This window comes from Pholis gunnellus (assembly GCF_910591455.1).
Source record: "Pholis gunnellus genome assembly, chromosome: 3".
In the NCBI taxonomy this organism is placed as follows: Eukaryota; Metazoa; Chordata; class Actinopteri; order Perciformes; family Pholidae; genus Pholis; species Pholis gunnellus.
The window spans coordinates 3,542,430-3,556,751 of NC_136529.1; the positions used below are offsets into that span (position 1 = coordinate 3,542,430).

Here is a 14,322-nt window from a genome sequence, read left to right on the forward strand (position 1 = left end):
CGGGTGCCGAACAAACAAAAAGCTTCGGCTACAGGTTCATGATGCTTTTTCAAAATAAAAGCACTAGAATGTGTTGGTGGGTTTGCACTGACTACTTGAACCTGGTAAGTAAATTAATGGATTTCCTATTTCGGTAGAATGTCTTTTTGGATACGTTCATCAGTGCCCATACATGTTATGTTGGGCCTCATATGCCAAAACAAGCATGTACTTGTAACAGAAGTCATTGCTGTCATAAGCAGTAGTAACAGCAGGTCATGTTTAACGTCACATTTAAGTTCAGTTATTGGTTTTTCCATTACCTCTCATCCATTAGTGTTTTGTTTTTTTATTTTCGGTCTCACCCTCTCCTCATGTCCTCCCCTCCTCCTCCCTCCCCCAGTTTAAACTCCCCACCTCGGCTCCTCCCACAATCCTATCCATTAAAGTCATCACAACAGCCACTACCACAACGGCCGCCCTGACAACCAGCACCATGACAACCACCACGACAACTCCCACAACAACTATCGCCATGACGACAACTATCGCTACAACAACCACCTCCGCAGCCCCCGTCACTGTGGCAACCACTCAGGAGCCAACCACCCCTCCTGCACCCACTACTCCACCCGCGACCACCACCGACCCTGAGCCAACAACCCCGCCCATCACCCTGCCCCCTCAGCCTGCCAGCACCCTATCATTCACCACACCAGCACCCACTCCACCTCCGCCCCCAAAGGTCACCACCAGCCAGGAAGAGGAGACTGAAGCGGGACAGCGTTTTGTTGTCACAGACGGTGCCGCCGCCACACCCACTGTCGTCATGGCAGCCACGGAGTTGATGCCAGTCACCGTGGCTGATGGTCTAAGTGGAGATCTGGACCCCGTGGTGCCTTTGCTCGTCCCACCCCACGAATCGGATTCCTCCCCCCTGGAGATGGTGACGGAGGCACCCCCGAGCGACACCCAGGAAGCTGAGGGAGCTCTGAGCCTGGCGGAGCCTCCCAGCCTGGCGGAGCCTCCCACCCCGGCCTCATCCGGCTTCCCCCTGCCAACGCCCTTTCCCTTGGGCGAACCTGGCGACTCCGAGCACCACCTCTACCTGGACCTGACCCAGACTCCCACCCTGATGCCCACACATGACTCCCCTACTGAGGCAGGAATCCCGGGCACCGACCCTGAGGTGCTCCTCTGGCCAAAAGAAGAAGAAGAAGAAGAGGAAGAGGAAGAAGAAGAAGAAGAAGAAGAAGACGTCCACGCCGAGAGCACCGTCCAGTCAGAAAATGACACAGCCACATTTTCCGCTGCCACCGTGTTGTCAGGTGATGGCGAGGTCGACCACGCCCCCCCATCCTACCCCCACCTGCTGGATACTGACTCAGAGCTGGACTACCAGTATGATCCAGCTGACGCCTTCCTCCCGGTGAGTTCAGCCGCCCTCCTCCTCCTCCTCCTCCTCCTCCTCCTCCTCCTACTTCTTCTTCTTCTTCTCAAAGCTTCAGCAGCCTCCCAGCGCTCCCAGCTCCTCACTAGACTCTGTACTCCTGCCCTTGGTTCCCTGCATTCTTTTTGTTGTTTTGCTTTTGCTCCCAAGAAAAACAGCTAGCTGCTGTTTTTTGATTTTTCACATTTACATTTTACATTTAATCTGCATTACTTTTAAAAACTCACTTTGGAGGTTTCATGTTGTGTGTGTTTGCAGTGAATGATGACGGTTACATTCACTGTGGCACGCAGCTGTGCACACCTGGATCGTCTCTCCACAAGTAAACTCATGCCGATGATTTGAAAGATGCTATAATCACTTTAATAAATGACACATTCATGTAAGCACTAAGAAGTTTGATCTGCAGCATCACCGTGCCACCTCACTGGAACAGAGGAAATAGTGTGCGTGAGAACCAGAGAGTGCGATGGGGGGGCTTGTGTGTTTATACTTTGCCTGTGTTTATAGGGGGACGAGGGCTCCTATGTCAGCTGGGGTTCTTCAGCTTGTCCCTGCGTGGAGAAGGTCCAGGGTTCATCACTACTCCCTGTCAGAGTGGAGAGGAAGATCACCTTACTGGCTCGTAACCTGCACCTCTACCAGGTCCCCCCCCCCCCCCACACACACACACACACACACACACACACACACACACACACACACACACACTCACACACATATTTACACACTCTCAGCCTCAACACATGTCAAGGATGATTCTATCTGCCTGGCTGGTGATCCCTGCACCAAACACAAGTATTTGTGTGTTCAGGATACGGAGCTGGACTATGAGTGTGTGCTGGTCATTGAGGGGCAGACAGTGGTGGTGGACGCATACGTGGAGACTGATGACATGAATCCATCAAACTTCGACATCACATGTCAACTACACCAGGTCTGTAAATGTGCACACACACACTTTCACACACACAAGATTTCTGTGTTGGTTGATTTACTAGTGGGAACAGCAAATTGTGGTTTATTACTACAGTTCCCAGAATACTGCAGGCAGCAAAACAAAGTATTGTCGTTTTAATTAAGAAGTCAGTCTTCCATCATTCTATGAGCAACTATGATCTGATTTAGTCTTCAAACGGCAAAAGTGGAAGTAGCTGGTTACCTGCTCTACAGCTCTTCATCCAGCAGCTAACTGTGACTGTTCCAATAAAATGCCGTGTTTGTTGAGGCATTTTTTGATGAACTATAGCGGTCAGTATCTAGTCTCTGAAAAACGCATTACATTACTTGTGACTATACCTTATAATAAAAGTAAACTGGTGTTATTCCATGTACATGCTTTTAATGACAAGCTACAGTAGTGGGACATGTCACACAGTTCATAATACTGCAAAATATATAGATATTGCAATACTTTCATCAGTGGGACAGATGAAACAAGTCACTATTGTTTTACCTCACTAAGCGATAGATGGTTTGCAGACTTTGACATTTAATAAAATGTTGTCCAGAGTATACAGACTTTAACCACTGGGGCACTGTTTACTAACCCGAAGCACCAGATGTTGTTTTACACAGAACCATTTGAGAAGCTGTTATTGTAAACAGTTTGAAAAAAGGGCAGGCACTTTCAAAAAATATTTGGCAGGTGATTGGATGAACCATCTGTCAATCAAACTCTTCTAGAAAAGTCTTCGGTGCTGTTCTTTTTCTCTTCTTTCAATGAAAAACTACTCTACATTTCTGATAGAACTGATGCTATTGCAGCATCTACGCTAACGTCTTTAGGACCTGCTATTGTTGTTTTGAACAGTGGCATTTTCGTCACACACACCAAACCACGCCCCTAGCTGCCGATAGCTCGTCATAGGAAGCTGACTGATCCGAACCACTGTGGTTCGGACACAAACGCATTACTTGGGTCATGTCTACCCACAAGATGCCAAACTGTCGCAAGATGGTTGAGGTCTCCAATGGTTGAGGTCAGACATTGAACTCCAATGGTTGAGGTACTTTTTAAAAAAATAAACCATCTTTTGTCCAGTACGCATATTTTGCTCCAGTGGAGGAATACAATGCCATGGTGTATGTGAAGAGGAGGGACACCTTCCATGTGGACAGCTCTGCTGATCTATACGGTGAGAACCTGTTTTGTTTTGTATGCACTCACCATATACGGCTATTATCTTCCGGTAGTCTTCTCTCCAAACACGCTCAATGTCAACGCTCTTGTACACTGACTGATGCTGCTCCTGTGTGACTGCTCTGCCCTCAGTGACTCTGTATAACTGCGCTGTGGGCCGCTCTGACTGCAGCCGCTGCCACACAGCCGACCACAAGTACGGTTGTGTGTGGTGTGGTGGCGCTCAGGCCAGCTGCTTGTATTCAGACTCCTGTAGCGAACCTGTACAGAAGACTTGCCCCGCCCCCGTCATCCACTCCGTGAGTACTGACCTTTGTCCTCTTTGCTCGTTATTTTCATTCAATATTTGAGGTACTCACGATTTATCTTCTTATTTAAAGAGGTCTTGAAGCTCTTGAAGAAATACATTGGCACTTGTTACCCTACCCATCCAGAACGTTTCTAATTACATGATGCTTCCTCCTGACTTCCCTCAGATTGAGCCACTCTCTGGCCTGTTGGAAGGCGGCACCATGGTGACCATCTCAGGCTCCAACCTGGGCCAGAAGGCTGAGGACATCCTCCACTCGGTGTCAGTGGCCGGGATTCCCTGCACTGTCATCCCCAGCCTCTACGAGGTCTCCTCCAGGTACAGACCGACTGAGCATAGAAGAGATGTGAACTGAGCATAGACTACAAACATACTCAAAGGCATTTGGGTTTGTTGTCATTCCCTTATCACAGGGATGTCAAACTCGAGGCCCGCGGGCCCAATCCGGCCCGCCACGTCATTTTATGTGGCCCGCGAATCCGCCAGCAAAAAAAAAAAAAATGTAAAGTTAGACCTCATAATAGAAATATCCCCATAGTCAAAATTATGAGATAGAAAGTCATAGAAGCAGCTCTTTGGCTGGTTACTCTACATTTAACATGTAAATGTATTGTGAGTACATTGAAGACTTTAAACGTGGCTTTACGACACATGAAACACTTCACGTGGGATTGTGCAAACGCACCCTTGAAAGGATTTTAAGCTTTGAACAAAGTTATTGTAATAACTTGTTTGATATTTTCTTTAAACTTTTATCGAGTAATGTGGGTTTATTAACCCTAAATTAAAAGTAATAATAACAGTTATAATAACAGAAATGTGCTTAAATATATTTTTACATTTATATAACTGCATGTACAATATTTTAACACTTGAATAAACAATAATCAAATGCAGAGACAGTTATTTACCAATATGTTAGGAGTAGTTACATTTACACAGTCTGACATTTACATCCGGCCCTTTGAGGGCGACCGTGATGCTGATGTGGCCCAGAGTGAAGATGAGTTTGACACCCCTGGTTTATCAGCTGAACTAAACATTTCCAGGATGCATGTCTGATTCTGTTTTATTAAGAACAACTATGTCTGTCTTCCAGGATTGTGTGCAGAACCAAAGCCAGTGGAGGAGAGAAGGTGGGCTACATGTCTGTAAAAGTGAGCGGAGGAGAGTTTGGTCTGTCCAGCCAGACATTCAGCTACCAGGTACTTTAGATTACATTTAGTTATGGTAGAATACCATAGGTAAGGTTTTATTAACCAGTTGTGTTGTTGAATTAGCAAATAGCTAAAGCATACGTCCTCTCCTCCCTCTCAGGACCCATTTGTGATGGGGGTGGCTCCTGAAAGGGGGCCCAAAGCTGGAGGGACGTCCCTGATGATCATCGGACGAAACCTGCTGACAGGACGTCCCTCTGACCTCGGCATCACTGTGGGAGGAGTATCCTGTAACATGTAAGACTCTCTCTCTCACACACACACACACACACACACACACACACACACACAGGTCCACATTATTTAATGGTTGAATGATGGTCTTGTTGATACCAAGTTGGCTTTAATATAGAAGGTGCAAATGCTGCTATTTCTCTGCGTCACCTTAAAGACTTCTTCAATCAGTGTGACCTTTAACCTCCTTGTGCCGGGGGCGGGGTCACTCTGGGGTCACTGAAGAATCCCATCATTTATGAATGTGTCTCTCATCAGTGTGTCAGAGGTGCAGAGCTCCAGTGTTCAGTGTGTGACAGGCAGCAGTAATAAGACCGGAGACCAGCGGGTCACCCTGCATTACGGCAGCAGCCAGCGCCACCTCCACACCTCAGCCTACCGCTACACCCACAACCCCAACATCACCCACGCCACGCCGGCAAAGAGCTTCCTAGAGTGAGTCCGACCTCCATCTCCCAAACCTTCACCGCTCATTCCTCTACTTAGAAAGTTGTTGGGGGCCAAAAGTGCCGTGGAATTTACGAATGCTCTGTCTGTTCAGTGGTGGTCGGCTGATCTACGTGTCGGGCCACGACCTGGACGTGGTGCAGGAGCCCCGGATGGTGGTGACCGCCTCTCCCTTTGGGTCTGTCAGCCAGAATAAAAGGAGGAAGCGGAGAAGGAGGAAGAGGAGTGTGGAGAGGACTTTGGGGAGGCTAGCAAGGATGGTCCCTGAACCTATCTGTCCCAGAGACCCACTCTGCTCCGCCAAACAGGTCTGTGTGCGCGTTGCGTTATTTTCTAAAATGAAAATAAGTTTCTTCCTCTACTAAAAGTATTTTTCTGCTCCCTCCCTGTCCCATCAGTTCACGGAGCGCTGTGAGGTGAACTCCTCCACCCTGATCCTGTGCCGCTCTCCTATGGTGGACTCCTCCTTCCGGGGGTCAAAGGTCACCACAGAGTTCCTGCTGGACAACCTGCGCTTTGACTTCAGCAGTCTGAACTCGCAGACCTTCAGCTACGAGGCCAACCCCGTCCTGCGGCCCCTCAACCAGCAGGACCCTCTGAAGGTCTACCGCTACAACCCAGGCAGCTTCATCCAGCTGGAGGTCAGAGGAGAGGCGGTGATAGGAAGCAGCTCTGGGAGTAGTGGTCTTATAAAGACTGGGAGTAGTGGTCTTATAAAGACTGGGAGTAGTGGTCTTATAAGGAGCAGCTGTGATAGCATTGGCACTTTGGCACATTTCTATTTTCTTTTAATTGCAACAGATTTTGTTTCTAAGTCGTGTTATTGTTTGTGCTTCTGTCGCAAAGACAACCTTTGGTTTTCTTCAGAGCGTAGCAACTACCAACAACACAGTTGGCAGCATAGCTACCGCTAGCAGCCTGGCTACAGCCCAGAGCAAGAAACAACCGTTAGAATCCCAATTTGTACTAGAAACCCAGATCCCAGAAGTAGGTTTTGAGTGTTTGCCGTCTTAGTTCAGACTGCGGAGCCTCCATGTTATGTTATTACCTTGATGTGTAATTGAACACCTGTCCTCTTCGTCTGTGCTGTCAATGGAGCCTTCAAGCAAACAATAGAGGCAGACAGAACGACATTTCACTTAAAGGGAACCAATCTTGAAGCAGATGGTGTCCTGATGCTACATTACACTGTGCAATCACCATTTACTTCATAATAATACGTTGAACTAATTAACATGGATATTATCATGGTGATGTTATCATGAAAGTTCAGCTGAGGCTGCTGGCTGTTGTAGTAGGAGAGGTCTCCAGTCATGGACTTGTCATGTCTACATTTACATATATCACAAACTCATCACAGATTCATCCTCTGGTGACCATGAGAGTTTGTTTGCACCACATTATGTTTAATCTAGTAGGACATTTCTCACTTGACCAAAGTGTTTGACGTCAGTCTAGGAAAAACAGCAGAAAAGTGTTAACATAGCCTCGGGCAAGTACTTGAATTGAGTGCTAGTCTATCATAAACCACTGACTACAGTCCTGAGTGTCAGCTGTGGTGTTTGTCAGTGTGGTAGGACAGAAAAGTAGCTTATTACAGTAAATCAAACTTTTATAAAAACAGTCGTCACAGAGAAAGATGTCAGTAATCAACTGAATCCATATTGTCTACTTTTAAATCTAACAATAAGATAAAAACAAAATATGATTAAAGGTTTTTCACTTTTTTGTACCTTCTGAAAAACTGAAAGATAAATCAGAAGTTGCGTCTCCGTGTGCTCTCAGGGGGAAAACCTGGACCTAGCCATCACTAAGGACGAGGTGGTGGTGTTGGTGGGGGAGGGTGTGTGTGCCGTTAAGACCCTGACCAAAAACCATCTGTACTGCGAGCCGCCGCCTCAGCAGCCGGCACCAGGACCCAACGGCAAGAGGCGCGAGGGCTCCGACAACCTGCCTGAATTCACAGTGAGTCTGTGCTTTAAACTTTAGAAAAATCTTTACGTCTTCTTGAGCATGAGACACGTCAAGGACTGTGTGTGTGTGTGTGCGTCTGTTTCAGGTCCAAATGGGCAACCTGAACTTCTCCCTGGGTAAGGTTCAGTATGACAACCTCAGCCTGTCCACCTTCCCCTTGGAGGCTCAGATTGGAGTTGGGGTCGGTGCGTCCATAGTAGCCCTCATCGTCCTCATCATCGTGCTCATTTACAGGTTGGTGTGTGGACCCTGTGATTCTGTGTGTGTTCCCCGTCTAGCTGAGTGGAGACACAGAGTGATTTATAAGTCGGTTAACCTGTTAGTGATCCGACAGCCCACTTAGAGTTAAGATACTGGTGTCATATGAAACTAGACGACCTACTGGGTGTCGGGAAGAGGGCTAAGTAATGCTCCACATTTTGGTGTGGTAAGAACTGGCATTGCCATATTCACACACACCTCACCTCAAGATATGAGAACGAAAATGAGTTCTATGGTTCCCATGAGTCTCCCCTTTACAGACACGCCCACTTTAGGATCATCACATGCAGTACAACTGTTATTTCCGCCCTTTTTAATAATAGTGTATTTGAATATTTCTGCGTACTGGGGTCCCTCAAGTCTTTAAATTGAGCATCAATTGGGGTTGACTGGACAGCTGAGCCTCTTTTATTCATGTGGGATGAAGTCAGTCCTCATAGTAGCCATTTCATTGTAGTGAGACTACTTTGTGAAACTTGACATCGCTGTATAAAATGACCTGTTGTGACCTCTAGCCTCATGAATGTTTACAACCACAATCTACAGACCCAGATCATTCAGAAGCTTTATTGACAATAAGGGGTTTCTGAGCAAGTTCCACACCAGAAGTGCTCGCCATCCAATTGCAGAGAAAAAATGCAATTCTTGTAGAAATCTCCAGAAGTCAAAAGTCTTAGATACCAAATCACAGCATGAGTTTTTCTATGGTGTTCCACAAGGTCTTGGTGTCTTAATGTGGTATTTTGGAGGGACTTTCTTTGATCGTTTTTTGTCAGTTCTCCAGTAGTTAAAATGTGTTACATTTAGCACCAAATCTGTGTAACAAATGATATCAACCCGAACAGTTTGACCCAGTGCTAATTGCGTCTCACATGAATCTTCATGTCTCCAGCTTTCAGATGATGTACACCTTCTATGTGACCTTTTGATCCCTGGACATCCCCTATCCCCCACCCCTATACAAGACAGGGGGAGGTCTCCAGTGTGTGGACTTTGTGACCACTAGCAGAGCTAAAGAGCAATGTTTTGATCATATTGAGAACTAATTAGGGCTCATTACTAAACATCATCAATTCTGAGTACCGACTAAATTGTAATTTCAAGCCCCTTTCAGACACTCCCCTCATTACATAAATGTGACGGCAATTAAATCTTCAGTTTAAGAAAAAGGGAAACACAAGTCCTACTGGGTTTCCATAAAACTCAACAAGTCTGAACAGAATGCCGTCTGTCAGGTTCTTTAATGCACAGAAATAAAACCTTTTAGTAAAACAAGAAACACTGAACTATTTAATATCAGATCAATGTGTGTTAAAAGAAAGTCAAGCTCTTTGAATCCATGGCAACATTATACTTCCTGTTTACGTCTCCCAGAGCACTATGGGAAGAGTAGGATCAGGGTAGTCACCTTTGGGTGTTACCTAATCAGGCAGTGTTTCCATTGTGACCCCTGTGATTAACCCTGATCCTTGCTGTTGGGGGTTTGTTGGCTCAAATTACTTGAGTCAAATTACTTGAGTCAACCCTTTTCACAATCTCACTGGATTCCCACTAATCCAGTGTGAAACTGGTATTACTTATCCTCTGTCTCTATCCCTGCCTGACCCTCTGCTCTTGTCTCTGCCCCCCCCCCCCCCAATATCAGGAGAAAGAGTAAGCAGGCTCTGAGAGACTACAAGAAGGTCCAGATCCAGCTGGAGAACCTGGAAACCAGCGTGAGAGACCGCTGCAAGAAAGAGTTCACAGGTAAAAGAGCAGTTATGAAGGAGAGCGCAGGAAAGAGAGGGAGGAGGTTTGGAGAGGAGGGCCAGAGACGGAAGAACAAGAAAAGTTTGTTTTAGTTCGTGGAGGCCAACAGATCCGCTTTGTTTTCGCACTGGCCACACTGCGATTATCCCATTACATCACGCCCCCTGGATGAAATGTTCCTCTCATCCCACACGGCTGCTGCAGAGGAGTTTAATTTTAGCCAGCCAGTGTCAATATTTACCAGCTCCGACCTCCCAACACAGTTCCCAGCACACACTTTGAATATATCATGGAGTCGAGGCTGAAGGCAAAAGGGCTTTTAGCGACACCTCCTGATCTTTCACCCCTCCTCCTCCTCCTCCTCACTCAGATCTGATGACAGAGATGATGGACGTGTCCAGCGACCTGGTGGGCTCTGGCATCCCCTTCCTTGACTACCGGAGGTACGCCGAGCGCATCTTCTTCCCCGGCCACCGGGAGTCTCCGCTGAGGCGAGACCTGGACGTCCAGGAGTGTCGGAGGCAGACGGTGGAGCAGGGCCTGGTGCAGCTGTCCAACCTGCTCAACAGTAAACTCTTCCTCACCAAGGTAGTCGCCGACGGCGTCATGAGACTTTAAGACGACGCCTACATTTTGAACACGGGGATAATCTGCCGCTCTTCTCTTACTCTCAGTTCATTCACACTCTGGAGAGCCAGCGGACCTTCTCTCCCAGAGACAGGGCCTATGTGGCCTCCCTGCTGACGGTGTCGCTGCACGGTAAACTGGAGTATTTCACCGACATCCTCAAGACCCTCCTCAACGACCTGGTGGAGCAGTACGTGGCCAAGAACCCCAAACTGATGCTGAGACGGTAAGAAGAAGAGGTCATAGGTTAAAGGTGTTAAAGATGAACAGCAGGGATTAAAACTGTGTGTTCCTTCTCTCCAGAACGGAGACGGTGGTGGAGAAGCTGCTGACCAACTGGATGTCCATCTGCCTCTACGCTTTCCTCAGGGTAGGTCACCAAAAACATTTCATCTCAGTCAAAAACGTTCAGACCACCAAAAGGGACAGGTTTTTAAGTTTTCTTTAAGTTATTTTAGTACAATTTTAAAAAGGGGTGGAGCCAGACATTCGGGGCTCAACCCAGACCTGGGGGGGGTCGAGGGGCATTTTTTGTTTCTATTTACGGCAGCTATATGCACTATTTTTCAAGCCATTTGATCATAGAATACTTAAAAATCTAATAATAGGATACCTAAAAGTCAACACCTGCTTCAGTAGCAGAAGACCTTTCCTGCAGTCGACTTGGCTAAAAACAAGCCTTTACTTGTGTGTTGCAGGCCACATTTTAGCCTTTGTCGTGGCTCAAAGACATCCATGGAAAAGTTTTGGTCTAAGTTTGAACTGCAGCTTCCACAGATTACGTCCATGTTAGTCCATCGGTTCACATGGCTTTGTGTAATTGTTAATGGAAAATAAAAAAGATGAACCAGGTTAATTACCTATGTATATGTTAGTTCTTGAAGAACCATAAGGCCACTGTATTTATCATGTTTAAAAAGTGATGTATCCCATGAGTGGTTTCCCAGTGCAACTTTAAAAAGTGCTGTCCAAAGGTTTAAGTACTGACATCTGTGAAGTGCCATGGGGAGATTTCACCAGCAATGTTCCCATATAGAGGGAATGGTGTTATAAAAAAAGAAGAAAGGCCTGTGCCCATCAAAAGTAGTCGTAGTTGAAGACTTTCCTGATAGACTTTGATTTTGTAGAATGTAAACTTTTCAGCCTCTTCGGCACAAAGTTGCAAGTCACTGATTTAAAGAATGTCCTTGTCCTTTGAGACCTTTGTTCAGTGCTAATTGACTTCAGTGTGTGTGTGTGTGTGTGTGTGTGTGCGTGCGTGCAGGACTCAGCGGGGGAGTCTCTCTACATGCTGTTCAGGGCCATAAAGCACCAGGTAGATAAAGGGCCGGTGGACGCTGTGACCGGCAAGGCCAAGTACACCCTCAATGACAACCGCCTGCTGCGAGAGGACGTGGAGTACAAGACCCTGGTGAGGAGCACTCTGACTTCAGACCAAATGATCGTTGGCATCTAATTAAAGAGTCCCAGACATCCACCTCGACCTTCAGGAAGTTTCCTTACTCCCCCTTTTCATCCTCTCACCCCTCTTTTCACTCTTCTCCCGCAGACTGTGAATGTGTTGGTGCAGGGCGGCGGAGTGAACGAGAGCCAGCCGCTGCCCTCCAAAGTGCTGGACTGTGACACCATCACACAGGTGAAAGAGAAGCTGCTGGATCAGGTGTACAAGGGCACCTCCTTCTCCCATCGTCCCCATGCAGACTCCTTGGACCTGGGTGAGAGTCCGTACACGCCGCATCGCACACCTGCCGCTAAAAGGGAGCAGTGTGCATGATTTAGTGACATCTAATGGTGTGGTTGTTACTGCAACCAGCTGAATGCACCTCCACTAACCCCTCCGTTTTCAAGCATGTAGAGAACCACAGTGGTCTTCAGGTAACATCAAAACCTGAAAGGCTCTCTAGAGCCGGTGTTTCATAGTTACAGGTGATTACACACCAATGAAAACATAGTTATGAATACTATATTCCATTTCTGCTAATACACCCCCTGCACTCTGACCCTTTAAATCCATTCTAGCCTTTTTTCTATTCATACTGGCACGTCTGAATATTTTCCAGTTAAATGAGAGAAAGTATAAAGGGTTTTCTGTTCCATTAGTTGAGCTGTGGTGCCCCCTACTGCACGACACAAATAAATACAAGGACAGTCCATTCATTGGTCCGTCTTTCACCCAAGTTCTCACCGCGTTAAATGACAATGTGTGCTGTTAATACCAAAAGAACCACAACTGACCAAAACACCAGCATGAATACATACTGGAAAAGCACCTACAAGTGTTTACACAAATATATTACATTTAGTTAATCGTGTAACCATCACATACTCCCACTTTGAAGGGTTTACACGCTCTGTGCTCACCTTGTGGCTGCTGTGTGTCGTTCAGAGTGGCGCTCCGGTGTTGCCGGTCATCTCATCTTGTCAGACGAGGACTTGACGTCAGTGGTTCAGGGCAACTGGAAACGCCTCAACACGCTGCAGCACTACAAGGTCAGAGGTCACGCTCCACTAACACTGTCACTATTTCAAAGGGGGTTTGTGATCTAGTATACAATACAACTGTATCCTTTGTGTTGTTCATCAGGTCCCAGACGGTGCGACGGTAGCGCTGGTCCCTCGCCACACCAAACACATTCACCATGACAACCATGACTACGTGGCGGGAGAGAGTGAGTTAACATGTGTTATAGTAAATAATAAATCTGCTCATGGGGATCAAACTGCCACCTAAAACCAACAGAATGTTAGCCAACCACCTCTCCACACGTGTACAAGTGTAACAGTAACATGCCGGTGACCCTGAACAGTCTGAGGAGCCTGAGTCCACAACAGTCAAACCCGACTTCATGTTGGAAACATGTGGTTATGAAACACAGGATCATTCCATTCACGCTGTATGGGGTGCTGAATGTCTGATTCTACATAGAATGGCTTGGCTTCTCTCAATAAATCATGATATATAGCCTTTGTGATGAATATTATCTTGTTGACAATACAGAAAAACAATGTAGACTAAGAGTCACTCTCCATCAGCAGCATCTTCACGATAACCTTGAGAAAGGCTGAAAGACAACAACATAAGGCTGAGCAATTGTGCGGCAAATAGTATTTTTGTAAGTGTCTTCATTGACACCAGATTTCTTTATAGTCCAAATGAATCTCTATAAATTCCCATAATAGTTTTTGATTTATCAAACATGAAGATGGTGAGCTTTGTGTATATCAGGGCACCACGAGTCAGTGAGCTGTACTAAGTGAAGCTTGTGAAACATTGACCTGTGCAGAGACTCCCATGCTGGAGGATGCAGATGAAGGAGGAGTGAGGCTGTGGCATCTGGTGAAAGCCAGCGAGGAGCCCGAGCTGCCCAAACACCGCAGAGGCAGCCTGAGGGAGAGAGAGAGGGCCAAGGCCATCCCTGAGATCTACCTGACCCGCCTGCTGTCCATGAAGGTACACACACACACACACACACACACACACATACAGGAATGTGTGATTTTGGTACATATTGATTCAAATGGGAATCCAGCAACAGCAGTCACTCAGCAGGACAATATCATATTTTCACTACACAATAAAAGTAAGTCACAATAACAATAGTATCGCTTCTACAGAACATTTTAAAACAAAAAGATAATAATAATAACTTGACCAGTCAAATTCATCTTTAACTTTGTTACTAACACATTGTCAGCACTTGGTCAGTGGCCCTACGCTTTGAACTATGAACATGACTCACTAGTTCCCCTCTAGCGTCAGTTTCTGCTCGTTACATGTATAGTGATTTTCAAAATAAACTTCTATGCTCACAGGAAATGCACAGTTTCCGCTGGTTACATGCCTACAGTGTCATCTCTACTTGGTTTGTTTTATAACAAAGGTACTTTATTCTGTTTAGAGCTGGCCTTAGTTAAGTACTCGGTTACCGAA

General features: G+C 46.5%; 1 protein-coding gene across 1 annotated transcript in view; it reads left to right on the forward strand.

Annotated features, from left to right (window-relative positions):
• The window catches only part of plxnb1b (plexin b1b), a 95,725-nt gene that overhangs the window by 75,832 nt on the left and 5,571 nt on the right, over window positions 1-14,322 (forward strand). Inside the window, exons 13-34 of the mRNA XM_079185120.1 lie at window positions 383-1,408; window positions 1,940-2,074; window positions 2,244-2,366; window positions 3,474-3,567; window positions 3,705-3,871; window positions 4,049-4,200; window positions 4,982-5,087; window positions 5,200-5,336; window positions 5,592-5,768; window positions 5,875-6,088; window positions 6,179-6,421; window positions 7,566-7,745; window positions 7,840-7,988; window positions 9,661-9,761; window positions 10,135-10,352; window positions 10,439-10,617; window positions 10,695-10,761; window positions 11,656-11,802; window positions 11,941-12,106; window positions 12,778-12,881; window positions 12,976-13,060; window positions 13,676-13,842. Coding sequence (XP_079041246.1) covers window positions 383-1,408; window positions 1,940-2,074; window positions 2,244-2,366; window positions 3,474-3,567; window positions 3,705-3,871; window positions 4,049-4,200; window positions 4,982-5,087; window positions 5,200-5,336; window positions 5,592-5,768; window positions 5,875-6,088; window positions 6,179-6,421; window positions 7,566-7,745; window positions 7,840-7,988; window positions 9,661-9,761; window positions 10,135-10,352; window positions 10,439-10,617; window positions 10,695-10,761; window positions 11,656-11,802; window positions 11,941-12,106; window positions 12,778-12,881; window positions 12,976-13,060; window positions 13,676-13,842 — 4,137 coding nt within the window. The remainder of the gene's footprint in view (window positions 1-382; window positions 1,409-1,939; window positions 2,075-2,243; window positions 2,367-3,473; window positions 3,568-3,704; window positions 3,872-4,048; window positions 4,201-4,981; window positions 5,088-5,199; window positions 5,337-5,591; window positions 5,769-5,874; window positions 6,089-6,178; window positions 6,422-7,565; window positions 7,746-7,839; window positions 7,989-9,660; window positions 9,762-10,134; window positions 10,353-10,438; window positions 10,618-10,694; window positions 10,762-11,655; window positions 11,803-11,940; window positions 12,107-12,777; window positions 12,882-12,975; window positions 13,061-13,675; window positions 13,843-14,322) is intronic.